This window comes from Nycticebus coucang, chromosome 10 (assembly GCF_027406575.1).
Source record: "Nycticebus coucang isolate mNycCou1 chromosome 10, mNycCou1.pri, whole genome shotgun sequence".
NCBI lineage: Eukaryota > Metazoa > Chordata > Mammalia > Primates > Lorisidae > Nycticebus > Nycticebus coucang.
The window spans coordinates 36,929,185-36,948,452 of record NC_069789.1 but is presented as its reverse complement, the minus strand read 5'-3'; the positions used below and the strand labels follow the sequence as shown (position 1 = coordinate 36,948,452).

General features: G+C 41.2%; 1 protein-coding gene across 3 annotated transcripts in view; it reads right to left on the bottom strand.

Moving 5' to 3' along the window:
• SUSD4 (sushi domain containing 4) overlaps positions 1-19,268 on the bottom strand; it is a 199,141-nt gene that overhangs the window by 6,299 nt on the left and 173,574 nt on the right. For 2 of the 3 annotated variants that reach the window (XM_053607511.1, XM_053607513.1), the window contains one exon: positions 1,074-1,272. In XM_053607511.1, the coding sequence (XP_053463486.1) occupies positions 1,074-1,272 (199 nt within the window). The remainder of the gene's footprint in view (positions 1-1,073; positions 1,273-19,268) is intronic. The other variant, XM_053607512.1, reaches the window with a different exon arrangement.

Sequence of the window (19,268 nt, the reverse complement as noted above, 5' to 3'; positions counted from 1 at the left end):
AGGGTCTGGCACAGACCTGAATAATGAATGGGGTTCTTGAGAATGAAGGGAGTGGGGGGGGGTCTCTTTCCCCTGGAGAAGTTCTTCTGAAATGGACTGAGGGCTGGGGGTGCAGGAAGCTGTGAGTGTTCTGGGACCTACAGTTGTGTGAGTGAAGCAAGGAACACAGGGTGAAGGGGACATGCCTACTCCATGGCCCTACTCCCTGTCACTTCTGGCTGTCAACTGTCTGCCAGGTCAGGCACAGCAGAAGCAGACCCTTCCAGAAGAGATTCTTGTTCTTTCAACACAGGTCACCCTGCCTTAGGACTTCCCTCTGCCCTATGGCCTTCTGTGTGTCTCTGAAGAACCAGCAGGAACAAGCACTTCCCTCACACTCTGTGAAGGGGAGAAGCACACAGCCATCACCACTGCTCAGGGCAGCTGCCGCAGCCTGGAAAGTGCTAAAGACAGTTGGCAGGAGACCGTGGGGTAGCACCCAGGGCTCCCTCCTTTGGTCATTACCCTGGAGTGCTTGGGCCAGTGAGGAGACTGGTTTGCAAGTAATTTGTTATTAACTAGGAACCACTGAAGCTTGCAAATAGTCTAAACTGTTATAAGTGACAGCAGGTGTTACCTACAGTATCATCTGTATTCTGATATGCAATTGTGAATGGAAGAGAAAGATGGGGTTATGCCTTGCTTGGGTCCCAGGGCAACATGCATAATTCTGCTCACACCATAAACCTGTGTCCTTGCTAGTGGAAAGGGAAAAGGCTAGGACACAACAGAGTGCACGGAGGCTGCAGATCCTTCCATGGATCCCAGGGGTGTGGGGACCCTGTTCAGAGGGTCGGCATTTTTCCCTGGGAACAAGCAGATTAACTAACACTCCTGACCCTATAAACAGGGCCTAGGATTATATGGCACAGAGTCCAACATCAGCCCCCCCACCCACAGAGACATGTTTCACTATCTTGCTCCTGGCACTGTATGTGGGAGGACAAGTGCAACTCAGGACACAACCACGGCCTGCTGAACGCACATGATCCCAGGAGGGTTGGCCCCTCTAAGGGCACGGCTTTTGATCTTACCTGATTTGATGCAGTAGACTTGATAGGAAGGAAACCACTCTCCATACTGGCAGGTGATGTACTTGTAGTCACTGGTGAGGCTGTAGCCAGGATCACAGTAAAACTCCACCACAGTCCCGTGGTTGTAGTGCTCACAAGGGCGTGGATGGCAGATGAAATCTCCGTGACTCACCATTGGAGGTAGTGGACAAACTTGGGCAGTGGGGGAGAATAAGAGTTTCAGAACCAGACACCCTGTCTGAGGACACAGATTGATCTAGGACAACTCAGTTACTTAAAGATGTGCTTACACATTAATCACCATTCCTTCTGCAACTGCGCGTGAAATCAAAAAGAAAAAATTAATCACTAGACTACTGAGTTGTACTAGAGATGGTCCCTTCTTTTGTAATTTTGCATGAGGTCCAATGGAAGCCTGTTATGGTATTCTGAGCATGTGCCACCATGACGAGGCATTGCAAAGTACATCGTAAAGGAGAGGTTCATTTTACAATGAAAAGAATATGCCTATTTAATAGATAGTATTAAGTGGCTCTATTAATAATGCATGCTATTATGTGCCAGACAACCTAGTAAATAAAGTTAAGATATTTATGGACAAAATCTTTACCAAAAGGCATAGCTATCCCAAGCCTGTTTATGTGGCCATGGCAATATTTTGGGGCTGTTCGAGTTATGGAGCAGTGTCTCTAACGTAATCCCCCAGTGCCCTGCGGGGGTTTGGCCAATGACAAACATGGAGAAGTTCTTCCAGCTCTGGTGACAGACTCGGGCCACACACTCCTGCTCACAGGAAAAACTGGCCTACTGGGGAATGAAAATCACGAGCCTTGTTTTCTATGATTTGTTCTGCCACCTACACACTGTGTGACCTTGAGCAGGTCCCTGAATCTCTTAAAGCCCTTAGTTTTGCCCTCTGTAAAATGGAAACTTCTTCTACTGTAAATCATGTTTTAAGTTTTTTCTGACTCTAATATTCCTTTATGTTTTTAGTTTCCTACCCTGCGACTACGTTCTGGGTTGAGAAGTAAGAATGGTCCCAGAAAGACAGACAGCTTTAGTGGAGCTGGCTGCTTATTCATCTTGTGCCAAAGAGCTCTTTCCTGGAGGAGGACTCAACTGTAAACAGAGCTGCCACACTGACAGTCTTCAGGAAACATGCAAGCCACAGATGGCAGCTTCAAAACCACACCTGTGGCAACCACTAAGAACTTTGACCAAAACAACAAAACCAAAAGAGAATCAACTTTTGAGTCTCTTCCCAAGGGTGACCAAACGGGTCCTGGGGCAGGAGGCCTTTTCTGTGGTCAAGGGCATACTAAGTGTCCATTGACAGATGAATGCATAAAGGAAATGTGCAATGTATACACCATGGAATGCTGTTCAGCCTTAACAAACAAGGGAGTCTGTCATTTGCAACAACATAGATGACCCTGGAGAACATTATGCTAAGTGAAATAAGCCAGAAGGACAAATACTGCAAGATCGCACTTATATGTGGGATCAAGACAAGTGGAAAGGATTAGTGGAGAAAATCTTGATGATGTAGGTCAAAGGGTAAAAAGTTGCAATTATGCAGGATGAGCAGGTCTAGACAGCTAATGTGTAGCATGGGGACTACAGTGAATAGTATTGTATCTTATGCTAAAAATGTCTTGAGAGAGTAGATTTCGGGTGCTCTCACCACAAAAAGTAAAGGGTATCTGTGTGAGGAGATGTGTTATGTTAATTAACTTGCTTGACTGTGGTATTCATTTCAGTATATATGAATCTCAAAACATCATATACAATTTTTATGAAAGAAAGAAAAGGATAGAGCAGTGGGGCTCTCCTCTTAGAAGGTTTTCCAAACAAGTCCCTGAGGGCCACTGTAGAATTAAAAAATTACCAGAACTGTTTTCAAGGCCCCAAAACCATCGTGAAAGAGGTCCTGTAAATGTATGCAAGTTTGTCGGCAGCAGCAATCTGTCTCTCTTCATCTGAAGGATAAACGATTGTTCAAATCATCTCGTCAACCCCAAGGCAAATGGTCCCAGGATGTGCTAAAGCAGCAGCCCCCAAACTTCTCGGCACCAGGGACTAGGGGAGGAAGGGGATGATTTTCATATGAGTCTGCAAGAAATTGATTAATTATGGTCACTGTGCCGTTCAACTTCTCTGCTAGTGGTAATCTGTAGTTGCAGCCACTTCCCAGCACTAGCATCACAGCCTCAGCTCCACCTCAGGTCATCAGGCATCAGATTCTCATTAGGAGCATGCAATCTGGATCACTTGCATGCAAGTACAGGGTTTGTGCTTCTGTGAGAATCTAATGGGGCCATTGATCTGACAGGGGGCTGTGATGTGAGTGATGGGGAGTGGCTGTACATGCAAAGGAAGGTTTGTTTGCTTGCCTGTCGCTCACCTCCTGCTGTGTGGCCCAGCTCCTAATAGCCAAGGACTGGTAGGTAGGTCTGTGGCCCAGGAGCTGGGGACAGCAGCTAAAGAATGGCTATACCATATGGTCAATCATTTACCAAGGCAAATGAAGGCAGCACAGTGTGGTACACCTTGGTGTGGGCTGTAGAGTTAGCCAAATTGGTGTTCAAATCCCAGCTCCACTACTGATAAGCTATAGAGCATGAAGTAGCTTGTTTAATTTCTTGGGGTCTTAGCTTTCCCGTCTGTATAGTGAAAGAAACAATTCTCAACTACTACAGTTGTTATGATTAAAAGGTCTGTAACACAATGCTCAAGGCATAGTAGGTACTTAATACATAGCTATTCGTATGAATGGCACCTAGATTTGATGAGGTTCTCTGGCTGCCCTTCCCAAGCTGGGCACTGCCAGGCTCCTTACACAACTAGACATTAGGATTGTGCCAGGGCAGCCCCAAACATTACGGAGATCTGGTTGCATCTTGTTGCTGCATTTTCTCAGAGGCCAGATAAAAACCATCCATTGTAGAGCCTTTAATCCTGAGACTGTCATAGTCAGCTTGTAATGGAGCCGCATTTTCCCCCTAAGTGAAAACATTTATCTTCACACCTTGCAACATTTCAAATGATGGCACTTGGCAGACCATTAGCTTTGCTATAGAGAACACTCCCATGTGGTACAGTTGGGATAGAGAGTAGAGAATGTTTCCTTTAACTTGGAAAGAAACATTATTGCTTATTAATATAAACTTTAGAAGACTGAATTAAAAATCCCAATACAGGAAGACCTGAGGGTCTTCCACCTCCCTCCCAACATAGCCCCTCACTGGGGGTTACAGCTGACTTCTGCTACCCCGTCCTCTCCACACCCTCCCTGACCGGCATATAGTCCCACACTGACAGGCAGACAAACAGATACATTCTCACACTCAGAAGCCAGGTGAACAATGGTGTGGCTGGTGTTTGAAATCACCTGTGCATTCGTAGAAATTTCGGTGAGTCAAAGTGGAATGGCCTTACCTGAGAACTCTTTTAGGCTCAGTCTATGACTCATATCCTGCCACTTGCTAGTTCTAAACAAAATATACTTGTAAATGTAATCCTAGCAGTCTGAAATGCTGAGGCAGGTATTGAGTCAGGAGTTTAACACCAGCCTGAGCAAGAGTGAGATGCTGTCTCTACTAAAAAATAGAAAAGTAAAAATTTAGCTGGGTGTGGTGGCAAATGCCTGTAATCCCAGCTACTCAGGAGGCTGAAGCAAGAGGATTGGTTGAGCCCACTATGGCTGGTGTAAACAGAGATTCTTCTGCAACTCTATTTTTTGTAATATTTCTTACAACTTTAGAAATAATTAGCAATAGCTATTGCTTCTGTGAAAGTTGGAGGCTGGACAGTCAGTGGGTACAGGAAGAATCCAAGTGAGGCTCTGCAGAAACTCAGCCAGAAATGGATAATAATTTCTGTCTACCAGATGTGAAGACTTGCTCCTTATTTCATAGCAGAGGGTTAGGGCTCCTTTCAGATTAGCAGGAAAATTCCTACCTACCCCACTGACAGCAGAGTACAGTTTTCAACATACAGTATTTAGTCCTCTGTGGAATTTGCCAGAGGTGGGCTAAATGGGAGTGGGAGGGGTTGGGGATGGGTACAGAGGCATGGGGGCCCTCAGCCTGCCCTGTGTTGGCTAAGAATGGCCTGAGTTTGGGGTTGATAGGTTTGGTACCAGACTGCAATTTCCCAAAAAAAGCCCTCCCTCCCTCCCGGTCCACCTTCCTTACAAGTTAGCTTCCTTTCCTTTATTGTCCTTTCCTCGCCCACCCTCTGGCTATTTCCTCCTATCCAGGTTTAATTCCAACAGGGACAACAACCAGTTTCTTCAGGAAGCCTTCCCTGAGCAACTAAGCAGGGATTCTGGAATTCCTAGCATTTAGCACCATTTACATGCCTTGAGTGTTTACAAATCCATGAACTCTTTTGAGAGTCTAAGTTTTTGTAATTCCAGTGGCATCCAGGAGTTATCTTCTTGATAAACATTTGTTATTTGAGTGGAAACTTCAAACTTTTCACAATAAACCAGAGTCCGTTCCCTGTCCTCTTCTCTCCCATTGGCGATTAGCTGCACATTGTACCTGGTCCCTTTTTTTGGTTGAGAGAGTTCCACTCTGGGCCCTGGATACCTGGGTAGAGTGCTATGGCGTTATAGCTCACAGCAACCCCAGACTCTTGGGCTTAAGCTATCCTCTTGCCTCAGCCTCCTGAGTAGCTGGGATTATAGGCTCCTGCCACCACACCAAGCTAAGTTTTTATTTTTCTATTTTTTAGTAGAGATGGCATCTCACTCTTGCTCAGGCTAGTTTCAAATTCCTGAGCTCAATCAATCCCCCTGCCTCAGCTTTCCAGAGTGCTAGAATTACAGGTGTGAGCCACCATGCCTGGACATCCTGGTCCCCTTTATTAATGAAAAAACAAAGTTGAGACATGATAAGAGCTTTATCAGAACCTCATAGCTTCACCCCATGGACACAGCAGGCAAAGATTTGCATGCATTTTAAGGATGTCTTAGTGATGGGAGATAGAGCTTTGCCAGTCCCACCTTCGAGACCCACAGTAAAATAAAGAGGTCTATGTTCCTAGTAGCTCAAAACAATGCCAGTTGGTTCTTCCTACAGTGCTCTGACAAGCATACAGATCATGTCACAATGTGGCAAATGATAAAAAATTGAATGTTGAATTCAAACATCCCTTATTGCATGAGAACAACATTTAGAACAGAGACATGGTGGGACTAGGTGAGGGACAGGTTAAGTGTTGGGGTGGGAGAGGTTCTGCCAGCCTGGTGTGTGGTCACTAAGATACAGGGAAAAGATGCTCGGACCTTCCTCCTGAAAAAAAAGGAAACATACAAAGACTATATTTCTTTCCATTGGGAAAAAAACCCAAAGCCTTCTTTTAAAAAAATAAAAAATCCTTTATATTTTAGAGCAGCTATAGGTTCGCAGCAGTTTTGAACAGAAGGTCCACTCCCTGCTCCCACCCAGGCACAGCCTCCCGCTCCAGCAGCAGCCTTCCCCACAGAGGTACATTTGTTACTGATGAAGGAAGCTACATTGACACAGCATGCAATCCAGAGTCCATAGTTTCGATAGGGGTTCCTCCTGGTGTTGTATTTTTCCTGGGTTTGGAAAAATGTATCCATGGTGGCATGTGTCCACCATTATAGCATTACTCATAGTAGTGTCACTGCCCTAAAAATTCCTTGTGCTTCAACTATTCATCTCCCTGCCCACACCCCCTGTAAATCTACTCATTTTGCTTTCTCCATAGTTTTGATTTTTCCAAAATGTCAATATAGTTAGAATCATCAGTGTACAGCCTGTTTAGATTGGCTCCTTTCACTTAGTAATATGCATTTAAGCTTCCTTCATGTCTCTTCATGGTTTGATAGGTAATTATTTTTAGCACTGAATAATATTTTATTATCTGATGCCCCACAGTTTGTTTATTCCTTCACCTAGCAAAGGACATCTTGGTTGCTTCCAAGTTTTGGCAATTATGAATAAGGCTGCCCTAAACATTCATGTGCAGGTTTTTGTGAGGACATTAGTTTTCAACTCCCTTATATAAATACAAAGGAGTATGGCTGCAGGATAGGATAGTAACAGTATGTTCAGTTTTGTAATAAACTGCCAAAATGTCTTCCAAAGTGGCTGTACCATTTTGCATTCCCACCAGCAATGAAAGAGAGTTCCTATTGTTTCACATCCTCATCAGTGGTTGGTGTTGTCAGTGTTCTGGGTTTTGGTCATTCTAATAGGTAAGTAGTTGTATCTCACTGCTGTTTTAATTCACAATAAATCACAATATGTCCTGATGACATATGATGTGAGGAATCCTTTCATATGCTTGACACCTGTGCATCTTCTTTGGTGAAGTATCTGTTCAATTCTTTGGACCATTTTCTAATAAGATTATTTGTGTTCCTGTTATAGAGTTCTTTGATTATTTTGGATTACAATTCTTTATCAGATGTGTCTTATCAAGTATTTTCTGACAGTCAGGAGCTTGTATTATTATCTTGACATTTTTCACAGAAGTTTTTAATTTTAGTGAAGTCCAATTTATCAATTATTTCTTTCACAAATCATGCCCTGGGTAATGTATCTCAAAAGACATTACCATATCCAAAGTCATCTATATTTTCTCTTTTGTTACCTTCTAGGTATTTCATAGCTTTGCACTTTGCATTTAGGTCTATGATCCATTTTGAGTTAATTGTTGTGAAGGGTGTAAATTCTATGCATAGATTCTTTTTTTTTTTTTGCTGTGGATGACCAGTTGTTCCAGCACTATTTGTTGAAAAGACTATCTTTGCTCCATTGTATTGCCTTTGCTTTCCTTTCAAGTATCAGTTGACTCTATTTCTGTGTGTCCATTTCTGGGCTCTCTATTCTGTTTTATTTATCTATTATTTCACAAATACCACACTATCTTGCTGTAGCTTCACAGTAAGTCTTGAGGTCAGGTAGTGTCAGTTCTCAAACATTTTTTCTTTCAGCATTGTGTTGATTATTCTGGGTCTTTTCTTTGCCATATAAACTTTAAAATCAGTTTATTGATGCCAAAGGTAATTTGCTGGAATTTTAATTGGGATTACATTGACCAAGTTGGTAAGGACTGACATCTGGACAGATAATAGTATGTCTTCCTATCCATGAACATGAAATATCTCTATTTACTTAGTTCTTCTCTGATTTCTTTCATGAGAATTTTGTGATTTTTCTCATATAGATTGTGTACTATTTTTGTCAGGTTTATACCTAAGCATTCATTTGGGGTATTGGTTTTTAATTTCAAATTTCACTTGTTCATGGCTAACATAGAAAAAAGATATTGACTTTTATATATTAACCTGATATCCTGCAATCTTGTTATAATTGCTTATTAGTTCTAGGAGTTCGGGGTCATTTTTTAAAGATTTTCCTACACAGATGATTATGTCATCCACAAAAAAGATAGTCTTATTTCTTTCTTCCCAATATATATACCTTTTATTTCATCTTATTGTCTTATTGCATTAAGTCTTTCAGGATGATGTTGAAAAGCAGTGATGAAGGGGAATGCCCTGGCCCTGTTCCTGATCTCAGTGGGAAAGTGTCTAGTTCTTCACAAGTATGTTAGCTGTAAGGTTTTCAGACATTCCTTATTAAGTTGAGGATTTCCCCCTCTATTCCTAGTTTATTGAGAGGTTTTATGACTCAGTGCAGGATTTCGCCAAATGATTTTTCTGCATCTATGAATATGATCATGTGCTTTTTCTTTTTTAGTCTGTTGATGTGTTAGATTGCATGAATAGATTTTAGAATGCTGAGCCAGCCTTACATACCAGTGAGATAAATCCCACTTGGTCATGGTGTATAATATTTTTACACATTGTTGAATTTTATTTGCTAACATTTTGTTGAGGATTTCTGCATTTATGTTCATGAATGGTATTAGCCTATAGTACCTACCCTGTTTCCCCGAAAATAAGACAGTGTCTTACTTTAAAGTGTGCTCTGAAAGATGTGCTAGGTCTTATTTTCAGGGGACATCTTATCTTTCCTGTAAGTAGGTCTTATTTTCGGAGGATGTCTTATTTTCGGGAAAACAGGGTAGCTTTTCTTGTACATACATCTTTTCTTGTGATGCCTTTGCCTGGTTTCCATATAATAATGGAAAGTATTCCCTCTGTTTCTACCCTCTGAAAGAAATTGTAGAGAATTGATATAATGTCTTTCTTAAATGTTTGGGAGAATTCACCAGTAGACACATTTAGCTTTAGTGCTTTCTGTTTTGGAATATTATTACTGATTCAATTTTAAAAATAAATATAGGGCCATTTGGATTGTCTATTTCTTCTTGTGTGAGTTTGGCAGATTGTATGGAATTGACACATTTCATCTAGGTATCAAATTTGAGAGCACAGAGTTATTCACAGTATTCCTTTATTATTCTTTTAATGTTCAACAGAGATTGAGATCAACAGTGATGTCCATTCTTTCATTTATGATATTAGTAATTTTTGTCCTCTTTCTTTTTTTCTTAGTTAGCCTGGCTAGAGGCTTATTGATTTTATTAACCTTTTCAAAGAACCAGCATTTGGTCTTGTTGATTTTCTCTGTTGTGAATTTCATTGATTCCCACTCTCATTCTTATATATATTTTCTTCTGCTTACTTTATATGTAACTTGCTCTTCCTTTTCTAGTTTTCTAGTTCTAAAGTGGAAACTTAGATTATTCATTCTAGATCTTCTTTTCAAATATATGCATTCAATGCTAGAAATTTCCTTCTACACACTGCTTTCACTGCATCTCACAACTTTTGATGTTATATTTTCATTTAATTTAGTAAAAAATATTTGAAAATTTATTTCTTCTTTGACGTATGTTATTCAGAAGTGTGATCCTTGTATTCTGGGATTTTTTCAGTTATTTTTCTATTATTGATTTCTAGTTTAATTCCACTGTGGTCTAAGAGCAGATATTATATGGTTTTTATTTTTTAAGATTTATTAAGGTGTGTTTTATGAACAGAATGTGGTCTATTTTGGTGAATGTTCCATGTGGGCTTATCCTGCTGTTGTTGGGTAAAGTAGCCCATAGATGTCAATTATTTGATGATTGATGGTGTTATTGAGTTCAACTATGTCCTTATTGATTTTCTCCCTACTTAATGTGTCCATTTCTGAAAGGGAGGTGTTAGTGCCTATCTGTAAACTGGATTTATCTATTTTTCCCTGTAGTTCTATCAGTTTTGGCCTCACACGGTTTGACATTCTGTTGCTAGTTGCATACATGTTGAGAATTACTGTGTATTCTTAGAGAACTGACCACTGACATTATTATATAATACCCCTTTTTCCCTGATAACTTTTCTTTTTTTGAAACAGAATCTCATTATGTTGCCCTCGGTAGAGTGCCATGGTGTCACAGCTCACAGCAACCTCAAACTCCTAGGCTTAAGCGATTCTCTCACCTCAGCCTCCCAAGTAGCTGGGACTACAGGCACCTTCCACAATGCCCAGCTATTTTTTGGTTGTAGTTGTCATTGTTGTTTGGCAGGCCCAGGCTGGGTTCGAACCTGCCACCTCTGGTGTATGTGGCTGGTGCCCTAGCCACTGAGCTACAGGCACCAAGCCCCTGATAACTTTATTTGCTATAAAGTCTCTCTGTTTGAAATTAATATACAATAATTACTGCTCTTTTTCTGTTGATTATTGTTAGGATGGTATATTTTTCCATACATTTACTACATTTGACTTTATATTTAAGGTGGGTTTCTTTTTTTTTTTATTAAATCATAGCTGTGTACATTGATATGATCATGGGGCATCATACATTGGCTTCATAGACCATTTGACACATTTTCATCACAATGGTTAACATAGCCTTCTGGCATTATCTCAGTTACTGTGCCAAAACATTTACATTCTACATTTAACAAGTTTCGCAAATACCCCTGTAAGATGCACCACAGGTATGATCCCACAAATCCCCCTCCTTCCACCCACCACCCCCCTCCCTCCCCTCCCTTTACCACTTCCCCCTATTGCTAGGTTGTAACTGGGTTATAGCTTTCATGCGAGAGCCCCAAATTAGTTTCATACTAGGGCTGAGTACATTGGGTACTTTTTCTTCCATTCTTGAGATACTTTACTAAGAAGAATATGTTCCAGCTCCATCCATGTAAACATGAAAGAGGTAAAGTCTCCATCTTTCTTTAAAGCTGCATAATATTCCATGGTGTACATATACCACAATTTATTAATCCATTTGTGGATTGATGGACACTTGGGCTTTTTCCATGACTTAGCAATTATTAATTGGGCTGCAATAAACATTCTGGTACAAATATCTTTGTTATGTTGTGATTTTTGGTCTTCTGGGTATATGCGCAGCAGAGAAATTACAGGATTGAATGGCAGATCTGTTTTTAGATCTCTGAGTGTTCTCCATATCTCTTTCCAAAAGGAATGTATTAATTTGCATTCCCACCAGCAGTGCGGAAGTGTTCCCTTTTATCCACATCCACGCCAACATCTCTGGTCTTGGGATTTTGTGATATAGGCTAATCTTACTGGAGTTAGAAGATATCTCAAAGTAGTTTTGATTCGCATTTCTCTGATGATTAGAGATGATGAGTATTTTTTCATATGTCTGTAGGCCGTGCACCTGTCTTCTTCAGAGAATTTTCTCTTCAAATCCCTTGCCCAGCCTGCGATGGGATCCCTTGTTCTATGCTTGCTAATGCGTTTGAGTTCTCTTGGATTCTTTGTCAGAAATATACCCTGCAAATATCTTCTCCCATTCTGAGGGTTCTTTGTTTGCTTTACTTACTGTGTTCTTGGCTGTGCAGAAGCTTTTTAGTTTGATCAAGTCCCAGTAGTGTATTTTTGAAGCTGCTTTAATTGCCCGGGGTATTCTCCTATAAAATACTCGCCCAGACCAATTTCTTCAAGGGTTTTCCCTGCACTCTCCTCTAGTATTTTTATAGTTTCATGTCTTAAGTTTAAATCTTTAATCCAATGAGAGTCTATCTTAGTTAATGGTGAAAGGTGTGGGTCCAGTTTCAGTCTTCTACAGGTTGCCAGCCAGTTCACCCAGCACCATTTGTTAAATAGGGAATCTTTTCCCTACTGAATGTTTTTAATTGGCTTGTCAAAGATCAAATAGCTACTTACCCTGGTAAGTAGCTGGATTCATCTCTTGGTTCTCTATTCTGTTCCAGATATCTACTTCTCTGTTTTTGTGTCAGTACCATGCTGTTTTGATCACTATCGATTTGTAGTAAAGTCTGAGGTCTGGTAGTGTGATTCCTCCTGTTTTATTTCTGAGTAATGTCTTGGCTATTCAAGATTTTTTCTGATTCCATATAAAACGAAGTATTGTTTTTCAAGATCTTTAAAATATGACAGTGGAGCTTTAATAGGGAGTGCGTTGAAATTATATATTGCTTTGGGTAGTATGGACATTTTAATAATGTTGATTCTTCCTAGCCATGAGCATGGTATGTTTTTCCATGTGTTAACATTTTCAGCTATTTCCTTTCTTAGAGTTTCATAGTTCTCTTTATAGAGATCTTTCACGTCTTTTGTTAGGTAAATTCCCAAATATTTCATCTTCTTTGGCACTACTGTGAATGGGATAGAGTCCTTGACTACTTTTTCAACTAGACTGTTGTTGGTGTATATAAAGGCTACCGATTTATGGATGTTGATTTTGTAACCTGAGACGCTGCTGTATTCCTTGATCACTTCTAGGAGTTTTGTAGTAGAGTCCCTAGTGTTTTCCAGATACACAATCATATCATCTGTGAAGAGCGAAAGTTTGATCTCTTCTGACCCTATATGGATACCCTGGATCGCCTTTTCTTCCCTAATTGCAGGGGCTAAAACTTCCATTACAATGTTGAAAAGCAATGGAGACAATGGGCAGCCTTGTCTGGTTCCTGATCTGAGTGGAAATGATTCCAATTTAACTCCATTCAATATGATATTGGCTGTGGGTTTGCTGTAGATGGCCTCTATCAATTTAAGAAAAGTCCCTTCTAGACCAATTTTCTTGAGTGTTCTGATCATGAAGGGATGCTGGATATTATCAAAAGCTTTTTCTGCATCAATTGAGAGAATCATATGGTCTTTGTTTTTTAATTTATGTGCTGAATTACATTTATAGATTTACGTATATTGAACCAGACTTGAGACCCTGGGATAAAACCAACTTGGTCATGATGTATAATTTGTTTGATGTGTTGCTGGATTCTGTTTGTTAGGATCTTGTTGAATATTTTTGCATCTATATTCATTAGTGATATTGGTCTATAATTTTCTTTTCTTGTTGGGTCTTTTCCTGGTTTGGGGATCAGGGTGATGTTTGCTTCATAGAACGTGTTGGGTAGTCTTCCTTTTTTTTTCTACCTTTTGGAACAGGTTGAGTAATACAGGTACTAATTCCTCTTTAAATGTTTTGTAGAATTCTGACGTAAAACCATCTGGTCCTGGGCATTTCTTTTTAGGGAGGTTTTGTATAGTTGATGCTATTTCTGAACTTGATATGGGTCTGTTCAACATTTCCACTTGATTCTGGCTAAGTCTTGTAAGGTGGCGTGCTTCCAAGTATCGGTCAATTTCCTTCAGCTTTTCATATTTCTGAGAATAAAGTTTCTTGTAATATTCATTAAGGATTTTTTGGATTTCTGATGAGTCTTTTGTTATTTCGTCTTTGTTGTTTCTGATTGATGATATTAGAGATTTTACTCTTTTTTTTTTTATGATTAGGTTGGCCAGAGGTTTATCTATTTTGTTGACCTTTTCAAAAAACCAGGTTTTTGATTTAATGATCTGTTGTATTATTCTTTTGTTTTCAATTTCATTTAATTCTGCTTTAATTTTGGTTATTTCTTGTCTTCTACTGGGTTTGGGGTTGGAATGTTCTTCCTTTTCCAGTTGCTTGAGATGTCCCATTAAGTTGTTAACTTCCTCTCTTTCCGTTCTCTTGAGGAAGGCTTGCAGTGCTACAAGTTTCCCTCTTAGGACTGCCTTTGCAGTGTCCCAGAGGTTCTGATAGTTTGTGTCTTCATTGTCGTTTTGTTCCAAAAATTGGCAATTTCTTTCTTAATCTCCTCTCTGACCCAGCTATCATTCAGCATAAGGTTATTTAACTTCCATGTTTTTGTATGAGTATGCAGATTCCTGTTGTTACTCAATTCAAGTTTTATTCCATGACGGTCCGAGAAGATGCAAGGAATAATTTCTATTCCTTTAAATTTACTGAGGTTAGACTTGTGACCTAAAATGTGGTCAATTTTGGACTAAGTTCCATGGGCTGAAGAGAAGTATGTGTATTCAGTTTTGTTGGGATGAAATGTTCTGTAGATGTCTGCTAAACCTAAATATTGGATGGTTAGGTTTAAATCTAAGATTTCTTTGGTCAGCTTCTTGTTGGAGGATGGATCCAATACTGCCAAAGAAGTGTTGAAACCTCCAACGATTATGGAGCTGGAGGAAATCAAGTTGCTCATGTCTGTTAGAGTTTCTCTTAGAAATTGAGGTGCATTCTGGTTGGGTGCATAGATATTAATAATTGCGATCTCATCATGTTGAGTATTACCCTTAACAAATATGAAGTGACCATTCTTGTCCTTCCTTACTTTTGATGGTTTAAAGCCTACTGTATCTGCAAATAAAATTGCAACACCTGCTTTTTTCTGATTACCATTTGCCTGAAATATGGACGACCATCCTTTCACCCTGAGTCTGTATTTGTCTTTTAAGTTAAGATGTGACTCTTGTATGGAACAAATATCTGGCTTGAGTTTTTGTATCCAGTCAGCTAACCTATGCCTCTTTAGAGGACAGTTTAAGCCATTCACATTAATGGAGAGTATTGATATATCTGGTGTAATTTTGGGTATCAAGTTTTTCAAAGGTCCAGTGGACATTTTTAATCCTTTCACCAGTGTGGAAGTTGGAGTTTGATCCAAAGTTTCTGAGTGAGTTCACTTTTGTGGTATAGGATTGGGTTGGCCATTGTGGAGGACAGGTCTGAGAATACCCTGAAGAGCTGGTTTACTTATGGCAAATTTTTTCAACATATGAATGTCATTGAAGTATTTAATTTCTCCATCATAAATGAAACTCAGTTTAGCTGGATACAAGATCCTGGGTTGAAAGTTATTTTGCTTTAGGAGATTAAAAGTTGATGACCACCCTCTTCTGGCTTGAAAAGTTTCAGCAGAGAGATCTGCAGTTATTCTAATATTCTTTCCTTTGTACGTAATAGTTTTCTTTCAGCAGGCTGCTTTGAGAATCATCTCTTTCATGTTAACTTTAGTGAAGCTAATTATGATATGCCTGGGGGATGACTTATTGGGGTTGAATAGTGCTGGGGTTCTGAAGCTGTCTGCTATCTGAATTTCAGATTCTCTAGGCATGTCTGGAAAATTTTCTTTCATAATTTCATGCAGAAGGGCCTCTGTGCCCTTCAAGGCCACTTCAATCATTCTCAGAAATCCCAATTATTCGTATATTGCTTTTCTTCAAAATATCTGAGAGTTCTCTGATTGAGTGGTCCATTTTTGCTCTCCGTTTCTCTTCCTTGTTGAGAGATTGGGAGCGTTCGAAAACCATATCTTCAATGTCAGAAATCCTTTCTTCTGCTTGCTCCATTCTGTTGCTGAGGGATTCTACTGTATTTTTCATATCTTTGAGGGCTGTAAATTCTTGCTTCAGTGTGTCTAAGTCTTTGGTGGTTTTGTCTTTAAATTCGTTAAATTCTTGAGACAACTTTTGAATTTCTCCTCGAATTCCTAATTCCATTTTATTAATCTTGTCTGCAATCCAAATTCTGAATTCAATTTCTGACATCTCAGCCAGTTGTTTATGAATGGGATCTTCAATCACATCTGCCGTATCTTTTCTTGGGGGGGGGGTTGATCTATCCTGGTTATTCATGTTACCAGAATTTTTCCGCTGATTCCGCCCCATGGTTATTTTACTCCCTTTGATTTTTCCCCTGGGGCTTTATCGAGGGGCCGTACAGTGTTGTGGCCTGAGAAACTGGGGCCCTGTCTTGTGTGGTGGGGCTAAGTGGTTCTGTCTTGTTTTCAGCTGGTTTCTGTTCGATCCTATTGTAACATTTACTCTGGCTTGAAGTCTCAGCTATGTGGAAAAACCAGCAATTAAGTCACTCCGCCTGCCCACCTCTGGCACCAGTTGGAAAAGGAAAATCAAACCTTCCTAGAACCACATACCCAGGGCACTGCCTGAAAAGTCCTCAGTCTATTAGTTCAGTTCAAAAGGTCCAAATCGATTGTCTCAATCGGCACCTGTCTCAGGTGGGAGAGTTCAAGAAGTCTCTGGGAACTGGATCACAGTTCCAGGAGTCTGGTGACTCCTCTGATATGGCTTACTCCAGTGCTGCGTGGAGTCAGGAGGAGCCACCTAGCAAATAGATCAGTCTGGGAAGGTTGATGTCTCCTTCCCCACTTTGCCCCTCCGTCGGACCCAATCACTGGTATCTCTGCAGATGGCTAACCCAGTTGCCTGTAGTGAACAGATACTCCAGGGGTTTGCACCTGCCTGAATTGCAAGGAAGTCTGCCAGACCCCTGCAGTCTGCCACTATCTAGCAGGAGGAGATGGGGCCTGACATCTTTGAGTGCTTGATGCAGGTGGTGGGAGGGAGGTGTTCACTCAGGCTTAGCCCCATTCCTGATTGATGTTGCTAACAGAACAGAACAGAACAGACAACTTTGTGGGGTTCTGTCTCTGTTTCTGCTAAAATCGCCTACAGAAGATGGGCTGTTCTGAGTTCAAATATTTTTGCTGCTGGAGGTTAGTGTCCGATTACCTCTCTGTGTCGGCCCTGCCCTGGAAGCTTCCCAGGTGTGTGAGCAGCGTCAGGCAAATCCTTTGCTCACTGGTGGCCTCCTCTGGTTGCCCAGGGAGACAGTGGGTGTGGCTTCAGAATATCCAGAAGTGAGCCGTTTTGCTGTTAAAAAAAAAACGGCTGTTGATTTGCCTCCAGGAACTGCCGCTCTGGTGTGGGCACCCAGCCGACCCTTTTCTCCTCTGTCTCACGCCCCAGAGTCAGCACTGAGCGGCCGCAGTTTATGCTCTGTCCACACCCCTCGAGAGATCTCCCAAGAATCCGGACTCCTGGAGGGCAGGCCCCCAGAGCCCTGAGTGAGAGTGAGGGGAAGCTAGAGTTTCATTCAGTTTTATGCCTGGCCGTATTGTTGCCCGGGGAGGGCTGCTGCACCGCACCACAGGAAAGTGCCGCCAAGGCGTGACTCTCCCTCAGCCGAGTGCCCTCTCCTCAAATGCCCTCTCCTCACTCACGTGTCTCAGAGTCAGTGCTGGCCAGTCGCAGCTCGGGCACTGTGCACTCCCCTCAAGAAATCACCCAAGAATCCGAACTCTTGAGGGACAGGCCCCCAGATCCCGAGTGAGAGTGGGGGGGAGTGCTGAGAGCTCAGCGGGAAAGCTAGAGCTTCATTCAGTTTTATGCCTGGCCGTATTGATGCACGGGGAGGGCTGCTGCACCACACCACAGGGAAGTGCCGCCGAGGCGTGGCTCCCTCTCAGCCCGGTGCCCTCTCCACACTTGCATGCCTCAGAGTCAGCGCTGACCAGTTGCAGCTTGGGATGTCCACTCCCCTTGAGAAATCACCCAAGAATCTGAATTCCTGGGGGACAGGCCTTCAGACCTCAGTGAGCAGGAGGGGAGTGTTGGGGATTCAGGGTTGTCGGCAAAGGATTTTTAAAGTTTTATACAGTTTTATGCCCGGCAGGAGAATGCCATGGCACCCTAGTAGGGGAGGTAGGTCCAGTTTTTAGAAGGTCTCTCCCGTGGAGTGGAGTGGGAGTGCCTTTAATTTCTGCCCGTTTGTTTAATTGTGGGGCTCTTGAGCCGGTCTCATGGAGGAGGGGGACTCCCGTCCACTTGGTGGTGGATTTTGTACCTTTTGTTTGTGTCCTTGTGATCACGGCTTGCCTCAGCGGTGTTGATGTGCATTCTTCAACCTTCTCTCTTGGTGCGTCTCAAATCCACCAGGATACTTACTAAATTCCTGTCCCTTAACTCTCTTTCTGGACGGGAGCCTCTGTTGAAAGCTGGCTTCAGTCCGCCATCTTGTCTCTCCCAAGGTGAGTTTCTTGTAGACAACATTTAGTTTGGTCATGTTTTTTGATCTACTCTGACAATTTCTGTTTTTTAATTGGTGCAGAATTGTTTATTTTTAATTTTCTGAAGTTTGAAAATGGTATTTCTATCTAGATGTAGTGTTTTCGTTTGTGTTTGTTTTTATTTTTGCATTTATCTTACATGATATTTCTCTGAGCTTCTTGGATCTGTGGTTTGGGGTCTGACATTAATTTGAGGAAATTCTCAATCATTATTATTTCTAACGTTTCTTCTGTTTCATTCTCTTTTTCTACCCCTCTGGTATTCCCATTACATGTATATCACAAATTTTGTAGTTGTCCCACAGTCGTCATATATTCTGGGCTTTTTATTTTTTTCAGTCTTTGTTCTCTTTGTTTGGAAGTTTCTATTAATATAGCCTCAATCTCAGAGATTCTTTCCTCAGCTATGTACAGTCTATTAATAAGCCCATCAAAGCATTCTCCATTTCTATCACACTGTCACAGTGTTTTTGATCTCTAAATTTGGGGGGGTGGTTCTTTCTTAGGATTTCCATTGTTATGCTTACATTGCCCATCTGTTCTTTGATGCAATTTTATCCACTAGAGCCCTTCTCATATTAATTATAGTTGTTTAAAATTCCTGATCTGATCATTCTAACATCCTTGCCATGTTTCCTTCTGATGCTTGCTCTGATCTTCAAACTTCAAAACAAGAGTGAAGGTTTGAGCCCATACATCCTCTCTGGCAGAGTGGTGGGATTTGGTGTAGGCAGTTATTCTTTGCATGAGTCCAGTATTTTTGTTTTATTTTGTTTTGTTGTGTTTGTTTGCCTTTTAGTATGTCTTGTAACTTCTTGATTACTGGACAAGATGCAACTGCTGTAAATAGGCCTTTGTTAATGTGGTGATAATGTGCAGGGATAAAAGGAGCATTCTATGGTCCTATTATTAGGTCCCAGTCTTTTAGTTAGCCTATGTCTCAGGATTGTAAACTTTACAAGTATTTGTCAGTTTTGTTTTATTCCTTTATCACCATGCTTAGGTGGGACTGGATGGCTAGAGTGGGCTGCAGTTGGGTATTTCCTCCCCCA